At 42.4% G+C, this 21,174-nt stretch overlaps 1 protein-coding gene and 1 long non-coding RNA gene across 3 annotated transcripts in view; both read left to right on the plus strand.

Annotated features, from left to right (window-relative positions):
• The window catches only part of LOC122757833, a 62,546-nt gene extending 47,319 nt beyond the window's left edge, over positions 1-15,227 (plus strand). For both annotated transcript variants that reach the window (XR_006358007.1, XR_006358006.1), the window contains exon 3: positions 14,976-15,227. This is a non-coding gene — a long non-coding RNA (uncharacterized LOC122757833). The remainder of the gene's footprint in view (positions 1-14,975) is intronic.
• A 55-nt stretch (positions 15,228-15,282) lies between these two features.
• The window catches only part of LOC6584690 (acetylcholine receptor subunit alpha-like), a 67,064-nt gene continuing 61,172 nt past the window's right edge, over positions 15,283-21,174 (plus strand). Inside the window, exon 1 of the mRNA XM_002010298.4 lies at positions 15,283-15,796. Within this exon, the coding sequence (XP_002010334.3) occupies positions 15,742-15,796 (55 nt within the window). The 5' untranslated portion in view covers positions 15,283-15,741. The remainder of the gene's footprint in view (positions 15,797-21,174) is intronic.

Here is a 21,174-nt window from a genome sequence, read left to right on the forward strand (position 1 = left end):
ATATTTTCTATTGGATAGCTGGAATGAGTGTCGACAATGTTCTCGCTTGTTGAATGGAAGGTAGTCTGAAAATTGAAAAGTGAAAAATAAAATACCAGCACATTTCCAATTGAATCTATTGCAAAATAGATGTTTTGGCAATGGAATGAAACCCAAAATCAAACAGTAAAAAGTCTTATCAATCAAAAAGGCGCTTGAGAGAGATGGCATACATCATTATAAAAACTGGTTAACAATTATATAGATTTGCATGAATCTTTAGTGTAGAGTCCATAACTTAAAGCAGCTTCAGCTCACTCATATTTCAATCTATCATGACTGAGCTTTGATTTACTTACATGATATATCCTTTGCCTTTGTCGTACCGGGTATCTGCTAGTCGAGTTGCAGTTGCAGTTGCAGTTGCTCGACTATTTGCAAATAGCTCTCGTTGATTAGCGCAGTTAATTGGAAAAGCCAACAAACCATAATGGAAAATCAATCAGTTATTTTTCTATTTCTGATTCAACTGAGGCACTTATGAACTATTTAAATAGCACTCTGCCATTCCGCAACTGCATGGACGGGGGTAATTCCGAATTATGCATATTTAACAAGCGGCATTTGGTCGTGTGGCGAGGTGACTGAAAATTGAATTTGTATTTCATTGGCCGCTCATTCAGTTGATTGTTTTTGACCAAATTCGATGCATGGCTTAAAGGATGAGTGAGACTTTTTGTTCACCTTCCACACACACACGCACACACACACACACAAACGAGGAGTCTGGTTGATAAAAACAAAAAATTGGCTTGCTTGAAAGCAAGATACATCTGCCGGAAGAGTCCTTTGCTAGCTATATGAGCCATTCTGTGTGCTGGTCCTGTGGCTCTGGCTCTGGCGCTTGTCCTTGCCCCGGCCTTTGGGCTCGTGTGTGTGTGAGTGTGTGTTGCCATGATTGATGCCCAGTTTGCGCGAGATTTCGTCTTAATGCCTTTGACAAATCCGTTAGCACAAAGCGTAGAATGACTGAGCGAAGCCCAACGAACCCCAGCGGTTGGGGGTTGCCTGCTGCAGGCAGTGGGCGGACGATGGGCGGTGGGCGGTGGGTGGTGGTCGGTGGGAGGTTGGGCGTTGTGCCTGCCGTAGACGTGGCAAAATCTTAATGACAAAAACATTGGAGCGTCAACTTTTTTCTAGTCGTTGGCCACGTCGTCTTTGTCATAGAAGCAGCCGCCGGCACAAGCGACAAGCTTTAAACTTTGTTTTCCTAGCTGATTCGCATTGAGCTCAATGTGAGCCTCACCCCGCCCCCTCCACAGAGGCAGCGCACAGTGGCACACGGGCCGGCATATCGCGAGCCCGATATTATAAATAAATCAATTAATATTTTCAAGTGGCCCAAAACGTAACATCTCCGCCTGTCAGGCTGTCACATCCGCCGGACCGGGCCGAGTGACGGCGGAGCACAGCCACTTAGGGGCTGCACTTGCGGAATTGAACTCGGAGCTGAGCTGCTGTGGCACTCGAGTGTGCCTCAGTGTCTGGTCCTTGACCCACTGTGGCGCAGCTTTCTTCGTGCTGGGCACCTCAACGACAATTGACAGGCGCTGTCAGCTGGAAGCTGCTTAAAGTCCTGATATGCCCCATCGCTGAACGGAGTAAATGCTGAGCAGAGTGCTTCGGACTAAAAAAAACAAAATCAAAAAGAATGAGAAGCGGGGAGGAAAAAAACAAAGAGTTAAAAAAGAATAAAGCAATTCAAGGCCCTGTCAGGCAACGTGTGTGTGTGTGTGTGTGTGTGTGCTAATTTTGTTAACGGGGCTAATAGTTCAGGGCAAGGCGTTGACGGGCGTTGGCCATGTCACATGACAGGGCTAAAGGACACGAACGGGTCGAAACGTAAGGAGCGGCTGTCTGATGGACTAAATGAGATTTTCATGCCAGCAGCATCGAAGCCGACGCAAAATATTTGCTGAAATTTTAAGCGATAAAAGGTTGAAAGCTTCGACATACAAGCGCTCACACACACACACACACACACACACACACACACAGAGGGAGGGAGAGAGGGAGAGGGAGGGAGAGAGAGAGTGGGGCACCTAGGAGCACGCACAGGCAGCCAGACAAAGGCGAGCTTAGAAGCCATGAAGATGAAGATGAACGCGTTGAGGAATTAATAAGGGAATATAAAAAGGCAAAGGCAACAGAGCAATAGCTGCCACTGAGCCTGATGGAGCTGCTGGTGCTGCTGGAGCTGCTGGAGCTGATGAAGCCGACGATGATAATGATAATGGCGCTGATGAAGCTGACGGCCGGCATAACGATGGTCATGCCAAATAGTGCGCAAAATTGATGGCACAGCGCGTCGTGGCGCTGGGCGCGTGCGACGTCAAATATGCAAATGAACCAATAAGATTAACCTTAAAAGCGAAATTGAAATTTGTAAATTGCTCAAATATGCGAGGTCAAAGTTATTGTTGACCCATCCTCAGCCCGACTCCCAGCCCCATCCACAGTAACTGAGTCCATACAACACAAATAGGAAAATTGCTGTCACCCGACCCTCAGGTCACTGCAAAATACTCACTGATGAACCATTAATAGCTCAATCTGTTAGACAATTATTATCCTCCACTTGATATATGAAGAGAAGAGCTTCAACATTGTATATAAAGACACTCCCCTAGGGTGTTCATATCACGCTCATACTTTGCACTGAAATCTTTGCATTTTAGGATATTGAGAATATTGAAAATATGTTTGTAGCTCGAGATGTGCAAAGAGTAGTCTTTTATATATCAAGTCTTTTACATAGATAGGCAGAAGGACTATAGGAATAGATAGTATAGTTTAGCCCATCTACTCATAGACAACAAGTAAGAAAACTCTAGTCGAAAGTGCTCGACTAGATACTACCCTGAACCCAACTAATAAAAATGACCATTTAGTATGGCTAAAATTTCAATTTCGATGTATTTAAAAATATAAATTAAATAGAAAACTCATTTATGAAAATATAAAAAAATTTTGAAACAATTAATGAAATTAACATCAGTTGCAGTTTTTGACTAAACGGAATTTTATGAAACTTTCAGCATATGATCTACATATTATATTGAATATTTGAGAAATCAAGAATATATATACTTTGTGGGGTCTGCTACGCCTCCTTCTGCCTGCTACATACATTTCAACAAAACCATTATACCTTGATTTCCCATTGAAAATGGGTTCAGGGTATAAAAATATACATAGCTGGCCTAAGTCAATAGTATATACTGATATCATCTCTCTGCCTGTACCTGAGCTCACCAGAAGAGCTTTGCCTGTTCATCTACTACACAAATTAAATACGTATATAATACTCTTACACTTACTTATATTGGAGTTCTGGGGAACTCTTTTCTTCTATATCAAATATTACAAAGCTAAAGACTAAAGACTAAAGACTAAAGACTAAAGCCTAAAGACTAAAGACTAAAGACTAAAGACTAAAGACTAAAGACTAAAGACTAAAGACTAAAGACTAAAGACTAAAGACTAAAGACTAAAGACTAAAGACTAAAGTCTAAAGACTAAAGACTAAAGACTAAAGACTAAATACTAAAGACTAAAGACTAAAGACTAAAGACTAAAGACTAAAGACTAAAGACTAAAGACTAAAGACTAAAGACTAAAGACTAAAGACTAAAGACTAAAGACTAAAGACTAAAGACTAAAGACTAAAGACTAAAGACTAAAGACTAAAGACTAAAGACTAAAGACTAAAGACTAAAGACTAAAGACTAAAGACTAAAGACTAAAGACTAAAGACTAAAGACTAAAGACTAAATACTAAATACTAAATACTAAATACTAAAGACTAAATTATAATAATATACAAACATATATTAAATATGTTTATTATTACATTTCTGAGTCTTTTTATCGTTGTCACTCATATAGTAGATATACAATAAAACATCATTAATTTTTATGAGGTATTATACTCTTATCATGTAAATATCGTAGTTTATTGAAATCAAATAATGACAAAGAGAGAGAGAGAGAGAGTGAGAGAGACGAGAAAGAGAAATAATGAGAAAGAGATAGAGAGACTGAGGATAGATAGAGAAGATCACTTATAGAAAAAGGATGTCACAGGATGTCGCTTGGGCATGCGGATGTCGTTTGATGGATTTGCTCACTTTTGGTTTGTTGTTTGTGCTATTATTTTCATATTAAGGATTTAATAAAATTTACATGGAAATTAGCGCAATAGTTCATCATCCTCATAGAGGCATGTTTCGGGCATGTTGCTGTTGCTATTGTTGCTGCTGTTGACGCTAATGTTGTCGCGGCCGCTGCTGCTCGAACAAGGCGACAACAAGCTATGACAGAGCCATCTTTCATGGCATATGACATAAAAAGCATAATTGATTACATTCACACACACACACACACACACACAGAGAGAGAGATATCCAATGCCCAATGAACGAAATGTCACGCGTATGTGCTATAGCTCAACGAGCCACGCCCCCAGCGCATGGTTTAGGCATAAGTGTGACAGTGTTAGGGCACAGCGTGGACAGCTTATGATACGTCATTCAATTATGGCTCAGTTAATGCGCAAAATTTGCCTTTATTTGGGTCGAAAAATTGCATCTGCCTGCGGCCCAAATGGCATTAGAGCCCGCTGTCGCCTATTGTGGCCAGACTGTGAACGAGTGGGCGTGTGTGTGCGTGTGAGTGTGTGCGAATATGTCAACTGAGTGCCTGAATCAAGTACTATTTAAATGCTGGCTATTCACAAATATTTGCCAGCTATGCTAAGGCATGCGAATCTATGCCAATCCATTCACAATCGCAGCCCAAGTGCCGGCAAGCTATTCGCCGTGAAATGCTGAGCAATATGTAAGTGCCCAAATGAATAAGCCAACCAAATTCGGCATGCATGCCATTCATATGGCAACTATTCACACATCGCGGCCTCTTCGTGCTGAGAGGCGAGTTTATTATTTGCGGCAATGGTGCCGAAAGTTATGTGAATGCAATTCGCATGCCAGCTGCACTAACTGGCCGTCGGCAGCCACGCCCATCCCCAGCGAGTGGGCGTCTATGACTGGTTAACTGAGTCAACTGGCGGCAAACGTCAAACGGCTGCAATGGCCGGAAGTTGCGCGCCAACAGGAAGTGACCCCCATTATGCAGGAGTGTATCTGTGTGTGTGTGTGAGAGAGTGTGTGTGTGTGTGTGAGTGTGTGTGCTCAGCAAAATGTTTTAATTATGTTGAAAATGTGCAAAACAATTTCTGTTTCAAGGTATGCAGTTTGCCGGCCAAGCGAGGGGGCAGGGGGGGGGGGCGAGGCGAGGACGAGGCATGGAGCCACATTGATGTAAAACAAAAAGTTTTTTTATTACATTTTTTTTTTATTGTTTAGCTTCCGTTGCTGGGCGAACGAGCGGCCAAAATGGACGCGTGCCAATACATGTGTACACAAACACAAGCATAGCTATATATGTATGTGTGTGCTGTGTGGGCGCTAACTGCATGGGGGGCGTGGCCATTGCGCTGGCCAGTGGCGTGCATGTTATACAAGTTTTATAACCCAGCACGAGATGACAATTGCGAGCGGTAATTATTTAACTTGATTTATTTACATTTGTCAACAAGGTCGGGGGAGGGGAGGGGAGGGGTGCTTGTTTGGAGCAAGGGCTGCAGTTCGTGCTGAGCCCACCGTCCACCGTCCACCGTCCACCGGCCACCCTTCATCATCAGCTACATAATGAAGCTGGCCACAATTTAATTAGAGCAACAACTACTTCACCTGGCAGCAGCAGCAGTTGCTCAAATGACAAAGCAAACGTCGCCGGCGTTGAGCACGGCTTGCCTGTATTTGAATGCCGCTGTAAACAGCAACAACAACAGCAGCAACAACAGCAACAGCAACATGATGTCAAGCATTTTCCAAGTGCCTCATTTTGTTTATGAAGCAAACAAAATGGCGGCCAGGACAGTCAAGTGGCACTCGGCTCTGTCAATAAGATGGTGGCTAAGAGTGAGAGAGAGAGAGAGGGGCATGGGGGGAGAGAGCATCCTCAAGTCTTGCCAGCTGCAGGTCGCCTGTCGCTGACCGTAAGGCCACAACAAGCAACGCGCGAACGGGCGCTGTCCAAGCGAAAGATGCGACCGAAATGCGAGCGAAATTCCACTAGGAAATGCAGGCTAAGCCGGCCAAGATGGGCGCCCATCAGAATTAGCCATGAAATTAAGTGAGTGCATTAAACGAAACATTTGTGCGCCAACCAGCCCGATGCCAGTCGCCGCGAGAGCGCATCCTGCTCTAGTGGCCCAGAGAGCGGATGCGTTTCAAGTGCGATTTAAATAGATGGAGCGCTTTCAAATTGTGACCACATCTCTTGCATAAGGCAGAGCGAGAGCTCGAGAGCAAGACAGCGCGAAGGTCACTGCGATAGAGCGAGTGATGCGTGTGGGTGTGTAGACGCACTGATACCCTGTAATTGATATACAGCTATGTGGAGTTCTCTGCTCAATGTTTGCCTAGGCAAATTTATTTTTTCTCTCCACTCGTTTCTGAAATATACTCTTGCCTCCACAATGACAGACCTATAGATACCCTACATATATATAAACATAAATATATACATTCTTTGATATGTCGCGCTGCTGCGAATTCAGAAGTAAACCGAATAAGAAAATGAAACTTCTTTTCGTTTTACTGGTTTATTAGAACTTCATTTAAATAGAAATTATTTTTTTTTTATTGAGGTATAACATAGAATACATAGATCTCTTTAGATGCTTGCATTCATGCGGATGGACAGACGGACAGACAGACAAACAAACGGACAGACGGATGTGGCTAAGTCAGGTCTGCTCGTTATCCTGATCAAGAATATATACCGTATGGGGTATGAGGTTGTTAAACAATCAAGTACCCATAGTAAGCCTACACTGCAGCTCATGAGTGTCTATGCGTGTGTGTGTGCCTATTTCGACTCTTATGTAAGCAGATAATAAGCGATATATCACTTCCTCAAAGGTCTAATGAGATCTCACAGTTGAACACTTTGATAATTTTTAAGGATAATGCGGACATAGGATAATGATCGATCGTTCTGCTTATGTAATACAGAAACAAATATTGACAATTTCCAGTGATTTACAAGCTCAGTGCGATCACCCGGACGGACGTACGATCAATTTGTTAATTGTCAACTCGTCGTCCCAATTTAGAATATTTCATGGAGGCTGCTAAGATACATTTACTCCAAACTGAAATTTTTTTATTTAGTGTGCATGTAGTGCAGTGTATGCAGAAGTGTAAAGTGTATGCAGCTACATATATCTAACACATGAATGAATTCATTAAGCTATTTAATCTAAAGCTTATAGCGCGAGCGCAGGGTATTGCGCAGGTGCAGCTCCAGCTCCATGTACACGATTGGGGGCACCGCTCTGTTTGCTATTGGCAACATCTCGCGGAGGACATCATTTATATTAGCGTCGATGCCTCGTCTCTCCCAAACTGCTCGCACCTTCTGACGAACCTCGTCCTCCCAGCCGCATTCCTTAAGTAGTTTATTCAGCACTACATTGATGGTCTTCATTTCCCTGCGCTCTATGACTCGATGGGCCTTCCAGCCTACGGAATTATAGTCACGCCTGCTGATTGCAATGGTGCTACTATTTTCGTTGCTGCTAAATGCATTGCTGCTGCTGCTTTTATTGGAGCTGCTTTTTTGATAGGGGCCGCTGCTCTTTTCCATGATTTTATAAACAATTATTTAAATTTTAAAATTATTTATTTTGTATTCATTCAACTATGAATGTTTCAAAATAATCTCTCAACATTAGCTACGATGTATGTAAAATGTCGACGTGATTAGATTTGATATGCCTTCTCTGTTTCCCATATATTTCTTGATAAATTTTGTAAACTAGCTTCTAGCATTGAAATAGAAGCAACAACAAAATAAGAGATGGCTGTATGATCGAAATTCAATAAAATAAGCATGAAACTTCATTTCAAATTTGGTGACTCTAGCTCTAAAGATTTAGGATACATAATCTTATAACTGATTTCCGATAAGGTTTTTTATCGATAAAAATACGTGAGTAGTTATCGATTTTTGGAAACAAAATCGATGTCCGCGTGATATACACGGACGTAAGAAAAAAATTTCAAGTGTCTAGCTCTTATATCTTCTGAGATCGACGCGTTCACACTTCCAGACGTACTGACGGGCGGGCTGTCAGACAGGCAGATGGACAGGGCTAAATCGACTCGGCTCGTTGCCCAGGTCAATAATATATGTACTTTTTATGAATAAAAGGATAAGCTATCAATTTTGAAGTCAAGCTACGGCAAAGAAGTTCTTGGAGATGGTGACATCTGATTCCGCTCCCAGTTATAGAATGTGGGAGCTCTCAGATCTTTGGACTGCAGCATCCGGATGCGTAGACAGGCTGATTAGGTCAGAATCTTGTCTGTCGCGGTATTTTTCGATTCTTTTCGATTTTGTCTGCTTTTCTGGCGCCTTGAGGTCGTGCTCGATGCTTCCGGCTATCATGTATCAGGGGTGGACTTCCGCAACGTTTTGGCCTGAAAAGCACGCACGGATGGCATAAAGGAGCTCGGGGATAAAATGGAATTTATATAATTCGAGATACGCATTGTCAGACTGACTTTAAAATAATATGTTTCAGATATTGAAGTCAGTCGTCAATTACATTGCCAAAGAAGGGGTACACACAAAGAAATTTAGATTAACTTGATTCTTGGTATATATATATATAGACTTTTTCCACGGTTCAATGATTTCTTTGATGACATTTTGTTCTATTTGACAGTATGTTTTAATTTACACATTTAGATCTAGATCTCATTCCATTACATTACGCGAAAGCAAAACCAACCGAACCCATATTTGTTCATCCTTTTTCAGTGGGTATTTGATTGTATAAAAGCAAGCTTTCATCTTTTTATTATAGTTTCACATTCGGTTTTCACTTTCAGTTTGAGTTTGAGTTGAGATGAGTTGAGTTGAGTTTCCTCATGATATATGGCCGCATTATGCCGGCAATCCAACGGCTTATATACAGATATACATATATATATATATATATATGTATACGTATATGTATATAAACATTATAAATACAAGAGCATTATGGCCAAATGCGAGAATGCGGCGCAACTGGCGCACAGTGCGTATAAGCAATATATTTTAAAGCTACCCCCAAACAGAAGCGAAAAGAAATGTGGGACAGACAAGGAAACACACAAATCACAGCAGTGGCAGGAGCAGCAGCAGCACCAGCACCAGCAGAAGAGGCAGCAGCGGCGGCTGCTTCAGCAGCAGCTGTGACAGAAATCAACTGCCAAGGCGTTGGCGAAGTCAGACAGGCTAAGACTATAACTGAGACGGGGAGATAGGGCTGAGAAATGGGTAATAGGGCACTAGGATCTGGGAACAACTGGTGTATTAGTGGGCGACCTGGCAGCTGGGTCGCGTGTCACCTACATGCCAGAGTGGCACAGTCGTTGTCGTTGTTGTTGTTGTTGTTGTCGCCTTGCCAGACGCAGTTATCACAAAATTGTCTGCGTGTGCGTTGTGAGAGAATTGCAGGCCGCAAAAAAAAAAAAAAAAAAATGCAGAAGACATTGCAAGGCAACTGCTGCGAACTGCGAACTGCGAGCTGCGAACTGCTGACAAGGACAACGTGCCACACGGGGGCGCACGCACAAGGGCACACGAAAAGAGGGCGAGGCCGACGGCGAGGGCTAGGGCTAGGGCGAGGACGAGGGCCAGGGCGAGGGCGAGGACACACGGCTGTGGCACGGCAATCGAAGAGGCAGCCAACTGCTGCAAAATAAGTAGACAATGAGCCAAAATGGCAGCCAAAAGCGAAGCGAAAGCGACCGTAAAGCAAAAACCGAAAGGATAATGCTGCAAAAATGCGACAGTGCAAAAAAAAAAAAAAAAAAAAAGGGAAAGAAAAAAGTAAAGTGGCTAACATTAAAGAGGCGCATAGCAAAATGGCAAACGCCACACGGCAAACGGCAAGGACAACACCCTAGGGGGCGTGGCCCTGGCTTTGGAAAGCAAAGCCAAGCGGAAGAGTTAATAATAAAAATCTAGAACTATCTAGAGATAGAGATAGAGATAGAGATAGAGATAGAGATAGAGATAGAGATAGAGATAGAGATAGAGATAGAGATAGAGATAGAGATAGAGATAGAGATAGAGATAGAGATAGAGATAGAGATAGAGATAGAGATAGAGATAGAGATAGAGATAGAGATAGAGATAGAGATAGAGATAGAGATAGAGATAGAGATAGAGATAGAGATAGAGATAGAGATAGAGATAGAGATAGAGATAGAGATAGAGATAGAGATAGAGATAGAGATAGAGATAGAGATAGAGATAGAGATAGAGATAGAGATAGATATAGAGATAGAGATAGAGATAGAGATAGAGATAGAGATAGAGATAGAGATAGAGATAGAGATAGAGATAGAGATAGAGATAGAGATAGAGATAGAGATAGAGATAGAGATAGAGATAGAGATAGAGATAGAGATAGAGATAGAGATAGAGATAGAGATAGAGATAGAGATAGAGATAGGGATAGAGAGACTAGGGCTGTACGTGAGTAGCACAACTAATAGTGGCGCTCAATTTGAAATGTTGATTATGTTGATGACACAGCAACAACAACAACAGCAACAACAACAACAACAACAGCGAAAGAGGCAGCAGCAGAAATTGTCTAGCTAGAAATGCCGAGCACATTGTTAGCCCCACTTCATTGAGAATGCTAATCGCACTCATTACACAAAATATGCATGTAATAATAGCTAAATCAGCAGCGCCAGCGAATGGGATACTGAGAGCAGCTCAGATGCGAGAGGTCAACTTCTCTTGCCTCATGCGCAGCAGAAAAATGGGAAATGTGAACTGAATTGGCCGCAAAAACTCACTTTGAGTTGCATAAATGAGGGAGCCCAATGTCGATTTAGTCCATAAGCTATTTAAGACCTGTGCCTACAATAATATAATGTGATGCCAGATCTATATTATTCGAAATATTATTTGTAACAAAGCAAATGTCATCAATATGTAAATTTGCTTTCAGACTTGTTCCCAGTCAAAGGGAAGTTGTTTTGAAATACGTTGCATATTTCACCTTGCATGAAAAAATCTGACGTTCATATAAACATATAGTCGAGTCACGATAATTTGTACACAGCTTCATAAAAAATCATGATAAATCGAAACAAATTCTATTCCCTTGAAAAAAAAAAAAGTTCGTTCTCGATAATTCTCGATAAGTTGAATCTCTGTGTAGTTCGAAAAAAATTGACCCTTTGCCATTTCGAATTATCGGGACTCGACTGTACGTCCTTGACATATACCTCGTCGGAAAGGTAATTTTTAAATTTATCATTTACACTTTTTTAATTTCATAGGACTTTGAAGTTGAAAATAAAAAATCAAATATTACACACAGTACTTGGATATGACTACTATTTGCATATTTTTTCTACGGATGAAGGGATAAATAGATATTAGAACAACGTCCGACCGCCTTAGGTTTCATTTCTTTTTCCCTTCAGCGCTCGCCCTCTTACAACTCCAATTTAAAATGCAGATCCCATAAAAATGATTCAATAATTCAATTATCATTGATCTGTGGCCTTGAGTTTTCCCTAGACCTATTCCGCGTCCTATTCAGATCATCATTCATATACTAGATTCGAGTGTCTCTAATACTTAGTCCAAGGTTAATAAATCTGTATTTGCTGACTGTTTTCTTAATGCATTGCAAATGAGTTTTCCTGAAGGAAAATACCTGCTTCGCCGGCTGATTACCAATTAGCCAATCAGTAAAAAGTCTTTTATGCATATAGATCAAGCTGGATGAAACTTTGACCGCCAAAGCGGCGATTCATCAAATATTAAGCGTTGCATGTTGCATGAATAAATTGCTATGCCCAAAGCGAGGCGGCGCGACGTTTCATGGCCTACAATAAAAACGGCACCAGCAGCAGCAGCAGCAGCAGCAGCAGCAACAACAACAACTACAACAACAACAATATAACGGCTCATACATTGTTGCTGTTGGGGTCGTGCCTCTTTGACTGGCATGCCGCGAGCGCCGCCTAATGAGCGCTCATAATGAGCGGCGACGCAAAGAGTGGGGAGAGGAGAGAGGGGGCCAAAGGTTGAGAGGATGTCGGCTGGAAGGTTGCGGGCCAAGCCCTGGCGGGTGACTGGGCGGGAGAGCTGTCATGACTGCTGAATGACTGGCACTGGCACTGGGACTGGGACAGACGCTGGCACTGGCACTGGGGGCCCACTGTACGACTGGGTAGCTCTCATTGTTGCGCTGCTAACGGAAGTTGTCAGCCGCCGTTGACGAAAAATCGAATTTTTCGCTTTCTCAATTTTCGTCTCTGTTCGTGTTTTTGCAATGCATTTAATATGAAAAGACAACAGGCGAGGATAGGAACAGGTCAGGACAAGCGAAAGCGAAGCCTTGCGCTGTCAACCAAGCAGCCTGTGAGGCATCCAGTCAGGCACGCAAGGACAATGCCCAAGCGAGCGTCTTAAACGCTGTCAACGTTGGCTTTTTGCTTCAAGTGCCAGGGCGAGCACGTTGAGCAGGAGTGGGGATGGGGAATGGGAATGGGAATGGGAGCGGGAGTGGGTGTGGGAATGGGAAGGGGCTGACGAACGAGGACATGAACGTGAACGTGAACGTGAGCGTGAGCAGGCAACGGGAATGGGAATGACAATGCGAACAAGAATGAGCTGGAAGATGAGCTTAAGAATGGGAATAGCAACTAGGAACAGAGGCAAGGTAAGGTATGGTAAGGCAAGGTAGGGTGCCCCCGGGCAGAGTTGCCTGTGCTGGCGTCTCTCTCGCCGAGCCTGCCCTCTGCGATATTTTTCTTTTTAGGCAACGCCTGCTTAAATTGACACTTGGCATCTTTTGTTGCATCAGAAACGTGTCGTCGTAGCTCGCATCATGCCACCTGCCTAGCTAGCTGACTGGCTGGCTGGCTGGCTGGCTGCAGGCCACTGTGGGGCTTCCTTTAAATATTTGACAGCTCGTGGAGGGCCGCCGCTTTGGCAGCATTGACGGGGCTGGCAGCGGGGTCGCGTTTTCCGACGACAACGCCACGTTGCATGCATGACATTTTCCCAAATTACTTCCGAAATGCTTTTCACGCCTCCAATGCTCATTTCACAGCAGCTGCCCAAGGGGGAGGGGGCGGAGGGGTTGGGGCTGAGGCTGAGGCAACTTTAAACGCTCTGGCGATAATTAAATTGTAAAACTGTCTGGCAACGCTGGCAGTTGATCGATTCTTTGAGCTGCAATTAAGATCACGTTAAGAGCGTTCAAGCTCAATTGCCGTGCGCCGCCCCCTGCTCACTATTTGCCCCGCCCCCATTCGACTCGTAAATCTTGTGTAAATGATGTGAAATATCCAGGCAAATGAACATTTGATGCGGCTCAGCAGCCCGTCCCGGGCAGTCATTTTCATCTAGGCTATATCAAAGGACAATTAAGTCGGGGGCTTAGCGCACGCTCAGCCTCGAATTATAAATTAAATTATGCGTAACAATGGCTAAGGTGAGCTGACGGCCCGCATGTCACGGCCAAGCGGGCGGGGGTGGTTTTCGCTGGGGGGTAGAGGGGGGTTTTTGGCAAAGAGGAAACCCGAGCATAAGCCCAAAAGCGCCTTTGAGCCACGTAAACAAATTGAAATTCACAAAATGTTTATGAGCCTGGAACAATTTTTCATTTTTTAATATATTTATTCTTATATTTTTAATTTGTTTTCTTCTTGTTTTTGTTTCTGTTTTCTTTACCCTCTTTCTCGTTTTGTCATATATATTTTTGTTTTTGTTGTTGTTGTTGTTGTTGTTGCTCTGTGCTGTCGCCAAACAATTCAATTTGTGCCCAAAAGAAACGCAAAACGCAAAATGATAATTAAAATGAATTTGCATAAGAAAATGTTGAACAACTAGACGAACAAAGGACAAGGGGGAGAGATTATTTGGCTCAAACGAATTCTGAAATACCCTTAGCCCTACTATCCCATCAGCGTGGAGTGAGGGCTATCCAGAAATTTACAATTCCAGAGACTAGTTTGCATAAGGAGGCAGCTTAGACAGCTAGACAGGTGGACAGGTGGACAGGTGGACAGGTGGACAGGTGGACAGGTGGACAGATGGACAGGTGGACAGGTGGACAGATAGACGAAGGCTTCTCTGAAACGGATATTAGAATATTTATATATTCTGAATATACTTATATACAATAGACATTTGACAACCCTTTGTATTTTTTGGAAATATATTTTATTCTCACTTATAAATTGTACGTCAAGTTGAGTTCGCTCTCCCAATTTCTGCGAATTTGTTATACTTTATACACTTCACACTCAGCTCGACTTCAGTTCGCTCAATCCTGTTGATCTGCTTTATCCAGACCCGTCAAAGTGTAGTACAGCGTAGCCTAGGCAGGGAGGGTATCCAAGCCAAAGAGGATATCCAAAGCGAACCAAGTGATGCCCGAAAGCAGCTCATTTGAAATGTTCACAAACTTTTGCAGCAACAATACCCAAAAAAAAAAAAAAAAAAAAAAAAGGAAAAGGAAAGGCAAATGATTAAGCAGCAAGTTCTTGGAATGCTCTGTAAGAGCCGAAGCGACAAATAGCTGAGGGGATGTGGCAGGTTTTGTGGCAGCTCTAGTTGTATCAGGCCGCCTGCAGGGTAGGGCAGGGTATTTGCCAGTCGACCATGATCAGTGTTTTGCTATTTTTTTTGAATATTATAGTGACCTTTTATGGGCAAATCTCGTTAATTCTTGTGAAATTTGTTCGTCTCGAACAACAATGAGTGAAATATTCTTAATGACAAACAACAATTATAAAGCACTAATTAATTTGATTTCTACTCATTTGCAGAGCTAGCGAAAAGTTGATAGCAGCAAAAGCCAGAAAGGGCCGGCAGAGAATGAAACAAAGGCCAGGGCAGCGGGCATCAACAGGAGAAGCAGCAACAGCAGCAACAGCAACAGCAGCAACAGCAACAGCAGCAACAGCAACAGAGGCAACACTTGGCCAGGAAAAAGCGAAATCCCATTTAAAGAATTTTAATCGAATACTGCCAAGAAACAAATATATGTATTTACAAGATATATATACACGGAATAAATAAAACAAACGAAGTCTAGTATATATAGTACATATATGTATATGTTGTAGTGACTTAATAGATATACATACAAACAAACCAACAAACAAACAAACAAACAAACGAATATGCAACTAATTTAATTATATAAATTTATCGACGACAACTGAAAGCTAGAACAATGCACAATGGGCATAAACCCAGTAAATCGTTGAAAATTATGTGACAATGGAAAATGAGTTCTAATAAACATGTAAATAAATGCTGCCAAATAAACAACAACAACAACAACAACTGAAATGCATGTAACGCACAAAAACAACAACCAAATCGAAACAGAGAAGCTTGCAACAGAGAACAAATGCAACAACAGCAACAAAAACAACAACAACAACAGCATCTGCAACAACAACAACAATAAATATAACAACAAACAACATTATTAACCAGCTCTGTTCACAACTGTAACAGCAGCAACAACAAGGTCGCTGCCACGCCCCAGAACGCCCTCGACACCAGCGCGCAGAGGGAAATGAGATGAAGTGGTTTCAAGTGACCATAGATATGATTCTTGTGCTTTCATTTATATCAAGTAAGTGCCGCATACTCGTATTTATTAACTCGCCCCTGTCCACTGTCCCATCACCCCGACCCCGACCCCGACCACGCCTCTGCATCATCTGTCGCCTCTTGACTATGGCAACAGTGAAAGCAAGCCTCGACCCAATACCAAAAGTTCGACCCCCTCGAATGGCTCGAATGGCTCGAGTGCTAACGCAAACAAAGCCAAAGGCAAAGCACTCGAAGCACAACAAAAACAATCGCCTGACATTGCTCTGGAAACATTCTCGTTTCATTTCGGGGGCTGTCCAGTCAGCCACTCGAGTGATTCAAGTTGGGATCTTCACGGCCCAGCAGCACCAGGCGGGCGAGCGCAGGCCAAGCGGGTCGCATAGGGGTACTCGCCTGCACTGGGCCTTTATGCCAGCAACCTGAGGCTGAACTACTAACCCACAAAGCAAGTAGTCACGGCCTACAGCAGTCGGGCGGATTCGACTGCACAATACTCGCTCACGATACGAAAATATTTCAAAATCAATGGGAAACACATGTGGAACTAGTAATATATGTAAATCGTTAACCAACAAGACTTGATTGATGACAGAGAAATAAATATATTAAATTTACCAATTTGCAACGTGCTCATTGAGTATATCAAAAGATATTAACAATTTAGGAGAGTATACATCTCACAGTAATTGAGATAGAAGAGTATATTTCTAACAGAACTTGAGATTGAAGAGCGTATATCTCATTGTATTTGAGATAGCAGAGTATATCTGTATTAGCCTAGGCAAAGACAATTTTTTCTCATAAGTCACCTATGGAAATATTATTGCCAGTACTCAATTGTCACAAAGCTCTATACCTTTGCCGATACATTACATATAGTTCTTAAATAGGATAATATTGCGATTTCAATTATTCTTACAAATTCCAATTATCGATTATTATCGATAAAAACAAAGTGGGATGAGTTACGAAGAAATATGATAAACTCATACTGCGTATGATGTGCACGGACTCAACTCGTCGCTCTGATCAAGAATATACTTTAGGTTTCTACCACGCCTCCTTCTGCCTGTAACATACATTTTCACAATCCCAATTTCCCATTTTCAATGGGTTCACCACTTAGAAGATCCATAAGATCACATATCAAACATCTTCTCATATGCTTTGACATCAAAATGCCATCAATAATACAAAGGAGAATAGGAAATGCCGGGGCGGAGAAAACAAATCTCCGGCGATGATAATCATTCTTTTATAAACATGAATGCGCATACGAGTGCCCGTTTCCCTTGGCTCCTGCCGATTGTTATTCGACGCACGCACACGCGCTTATTCACATATTATTTGGCACTTGAGAGGGACGAACCAACCGATGGGCGACGGCAAGGGCGAGGCGGTCCGAGTGGAGTGGATGCAGGGCATTGGCAGATTAGGAGACATGTTGTCTGGACGCATACGAAATGGAAAGTGCAAATGAAATCGAGTTTTGGGCGTTGGACGTGGCCAAGAGCTAACAGCCAAGAGCTAACAGCTAACAGCTAACAGCTGACAGCGCGCAGCGCGCAGCTCGCAGTCCGAAGCTCGCCGAGCGCTGCCTGCAGCAGCAAGGACAATGCCAGCTAACAGCAGGATATATGGAGACAGACGACGGGCAGACACAAGCGACACGCCTCCGACTCGACTTTGGACCGAGTCCGACTCGGACTCGGAACCGTACTCGGACTAGGACTCGGACTTGGACTCGGACTTGGTCGCCTTGCCAGCTTTAGTGTTTAGCAGCATCCATGAAATGAGGCCGCAGCTGTGCCAAGCTAACATTTTGTCTGCCTGCACAGACGGAAACTAGCACAAGGCAGCCACGCCCACGCCCACACACATACGCACACCCACACACGCACACATTGACCCCTTGCCTGCCCCGGCTCAGTTGTCGGACGACGCCTCCTACTCTGTGCGTGTCGTCGATTTCATTTTTTTTTTTTTTTTTTTCGTTTTTCTTGTTTTCTTTTTTATGAGCGTCGCGTCGCCAAGGCCGGCATCGCAGTTGACACCGCAGGCGCTGCTGGCGTCGCTGCCAGCGTTGCGCTTAATGGCGCGGCAACATTTGTGGCTAGCTGCGAGAGGACAACTGAAACCGAATCTGCAACCGACACCAAACCCTAACACAGAGCCCAGCCCAAGACCCGACAGACCCGACAGACCCCAGCCCCAAACCTATGACTCAAACAGAAACTGAAACACAAGCTGAAGCCGAGGCTGGAGCTGGACTGCAATTAAAGGCAATCCCTCGCCTTGAGGCCAGCCAAAAAGGAGCCGCACGACCTGAGGCTAACGCGAATTTATGTACGTGCGCCCAGCTTACGTCTGCCTGTTTGCTTGTTCTCGCATCGTAAATAAAAATGCAAAAGTCTTCATAAATCTTGAATATGTGCGTTTGCACTCGTGGTTATACCTCTTTGTTTCATTTCTTTCGCCCGAAAGCGGAAAATGCAGTTGATTCGTTTCGCTGAATATAGAAAAATATATTATGAGAGAGGAAGGAAAAATCTATTCTTTTTTCCTTCCTCTCTCATAATAGATAGAGAAGTAGAAGAGAAGTAATGTGAAGCGAAATGTAGGGAAAGAAAGTAAAAGTGGAGAAAGAAAAGAAAGAGTTAAGGAAATACAGAAAGAGAATACAGAGAAGGTAAAGAAAGCAGCCAAAAGCTGAGGAAAGGAAAAGAGTAAAGAAAATACGACAAGAAAAAAGAAGATAGCTGAAGAAAGCAGACAGAACAATAATAACAGAGAAGGAAAGAAAAGACAATTGACGAGAGAAAGCTAACAGAAATAGAATACATGAGAGAAGAAGACAACCATATAGGAGAAGAGGAGGCCAGATCTTTTATCTTTTATCCTCTGCTATGTGAAAGAAAAGAAAAAACAGATTATGGTTCGTGAATATTATAAACGCCATCAAACACGTTGAAGTAGATCTCAGATTGAAAAAGATCGTAGATCTTAGATACAAAAATACTTGTATACCCAGAACTTATTGAAAATGTGAAATAAGGGTATATTGGATATGCTGAAATATATGTAACAAGTAGGTATATTCCCAATCAGGGCGATGAGCTAGCCGTCCGCCTGACCTGAAATGTGAGCCCATCAACCTCAGAAAATATTAGACTCGTGACTAGAAATATTGAAGATCCGTTTATAATACGCGCGATCGAGTTTCCTTCGTTCCCCTTCCCCTATTCCTAAGAACGTGTTATTGAAAATGTACTAGAGACTTGTGCATTGGCAAATAAACTCATATAAACTGTTTTCTCCTGTGCTGAAAGTTAGAGAATATAAGTGTGTATAAGTGTGAGTGTGTGTGTGTGTGTGTGTGTGTGTGTGTGTGTGTGTGTGTGTCTTGTGCATGCCTAAAAGAAGCGAAGAACTAGAAGGTTTAAAGGAATCTCCTAGTCGAGCAGTCTCGACTTGAGTTTGCTGAATTGTTAGACTTAGTTTTATTTAACATAGCACATAGTGACTTAATTCTTAAGTTAGACTTAATTTTTGATTAAAATTAATTTCTAATAAATAAATAAATGTTTTACATAGTACTTACAGTACATTTGAGCCTTATCTCTTCGGAGTTTTCTATGCAGCTGAGTTCTTTCAGGGACAAACTTTAGGCTAGCTCAGCTTTGGGCCCGAGCTAAGCGCGGTAAGCAATCCAGCTGTGCGTCAATCATCCATCAATCAGTCCGTCAGTCAGCGAGTAGCTATGGTCACAGATTTACAGCTTATAGAGCTGACCGATTGATGAAATCGCCTCACTTTTAGTTTGAGAGCATATGTGTGAACAGAGCATTTGAGCGCTTAGCATTCATGTTGATTTGTGTTGCTGTTGTTGTTGTTGTTGCTGATGTTGTAGTTGGTTTCATATTAGCATTCGATGTGGTGCGCCTCACCCACTTTGGCACATTTGGTGAGCGAGGCTGGCGAACGAATTTCTTTCGATTTAAAAAGCCATAAATTCATGAAGCACATGAAAAGCTCTGCTCGGTTCCTTCTTCTTCTCCTCCTTCTCCTCCTTCTTCTGCTTCTGCTTCTGCTTCTTCGCATCTTCGGGCTGGCAATCGAAATCTCAGCAGCAGCGCCCAAAGGCAGGCAACACAATTTTTCATGTCATCATTTCGGCTGGCCAGCAGACACCGCAGCAAACATAAATAAATAGCACTAAAGCACGCTATACATAGAGCGAGAGTAAGAGAGGCAGAGAGAGAGAGAGAGAGAGGGGTGATAGGGTGAGAGCAGGACGCATCAATAGCTGCTGCAAATGGCTGCTAATGCAGCAGCAACAACTGCAGCAATTTTTACAACGTCGCCGTCAGTTGCCACGCTCCAGTTTCCGCTTTGTGGCCATTAAACGAGCACACACACACACACACGCACACACATAGAGAGCGAGTGTGAGAGAGACACACACACACACACACACATACACCCATACAGCTGTTGGGAGTGCAGTTTCTAGGTGAGGAGATGCAAGTAACGCCCTTAACAGCATCAGCATCAGCATCAGCAGCCAGACGACAACTCAGAGCAATTTTCCACTGCCGCTGGCGACGTTTTTCTTCTTCGTTTTTTTTTTCTTTCGCTTTTTCTTTCTTTCAATGGCTACACTGCACAAAAAGAGCTTCTTACTTATGCTTTGACATATCACAGACAAAAGTCAGTTGGAATTCAAAGCACACACTGAAGCGGAATTTAGATAAGAGCCAAAGATCAGAGACAGCTCCTTAGTGCAAAGACAACAACAAATTTGATTTCCTCAATACGGTTTGCCAAGTTAATTATTTATAAGGAAAAAACACCCTTCCAGATCAATCATCAACAATCGGCTCATCATCATCTCTCCTACATTTGCCCAACTTTAGCCAGTTGAGAATTCTACGATATCATTTGGTAAAGCAGATTCAAATCTCTCTTAACACGCTTCCCTCTACCACTGAGCACTTTTTATAGGCATCTCCAATATGTAATATGATATGTTATATGTATAAATGTATTTGATGAACTTCCTTAGCTTGCCTTAGAAATAGTTAACTAATAGATGAGCTAGACAAATAAATGTTTTGAAATAAAAGTCTGAAATTATTTTTTGATTAATTTTTTTTTTAGAATAAATATTTTTTTTGTTTACAAATTTTTAATATATAAAATACATATAGACTTTGCCGTAAAATACATATATGGCATTCATTAGTAATTTTTTTATTTATTTATTTATTTCTATTTTTATTTTATTTTTTTTATTATTTTTTGTATTTTCTATTATTTTTATTTATTTTTTTATTTTTTTTTTTTATTGATTTTTTTATACATTTAATTTTTATTATACGTTTTATTTCAAACAAT

The sequence above is a fragment of the Drosophila mojavensis genome, unplaced genomic scaffold (assembly GCF_018153725.1).
Source record: "Drosophila mojavensis isolate 15081-1352.22 unplaced genomic scaffold, ASM1815372v1 contig_136, whole genome shotgun sequence".
Lineage (NCBI taxonomy): Eukaryota > Metazoa > Arthropoda > Insecta > Diptera > Drosophilidae > Drosophila > Drosophila mojavensis.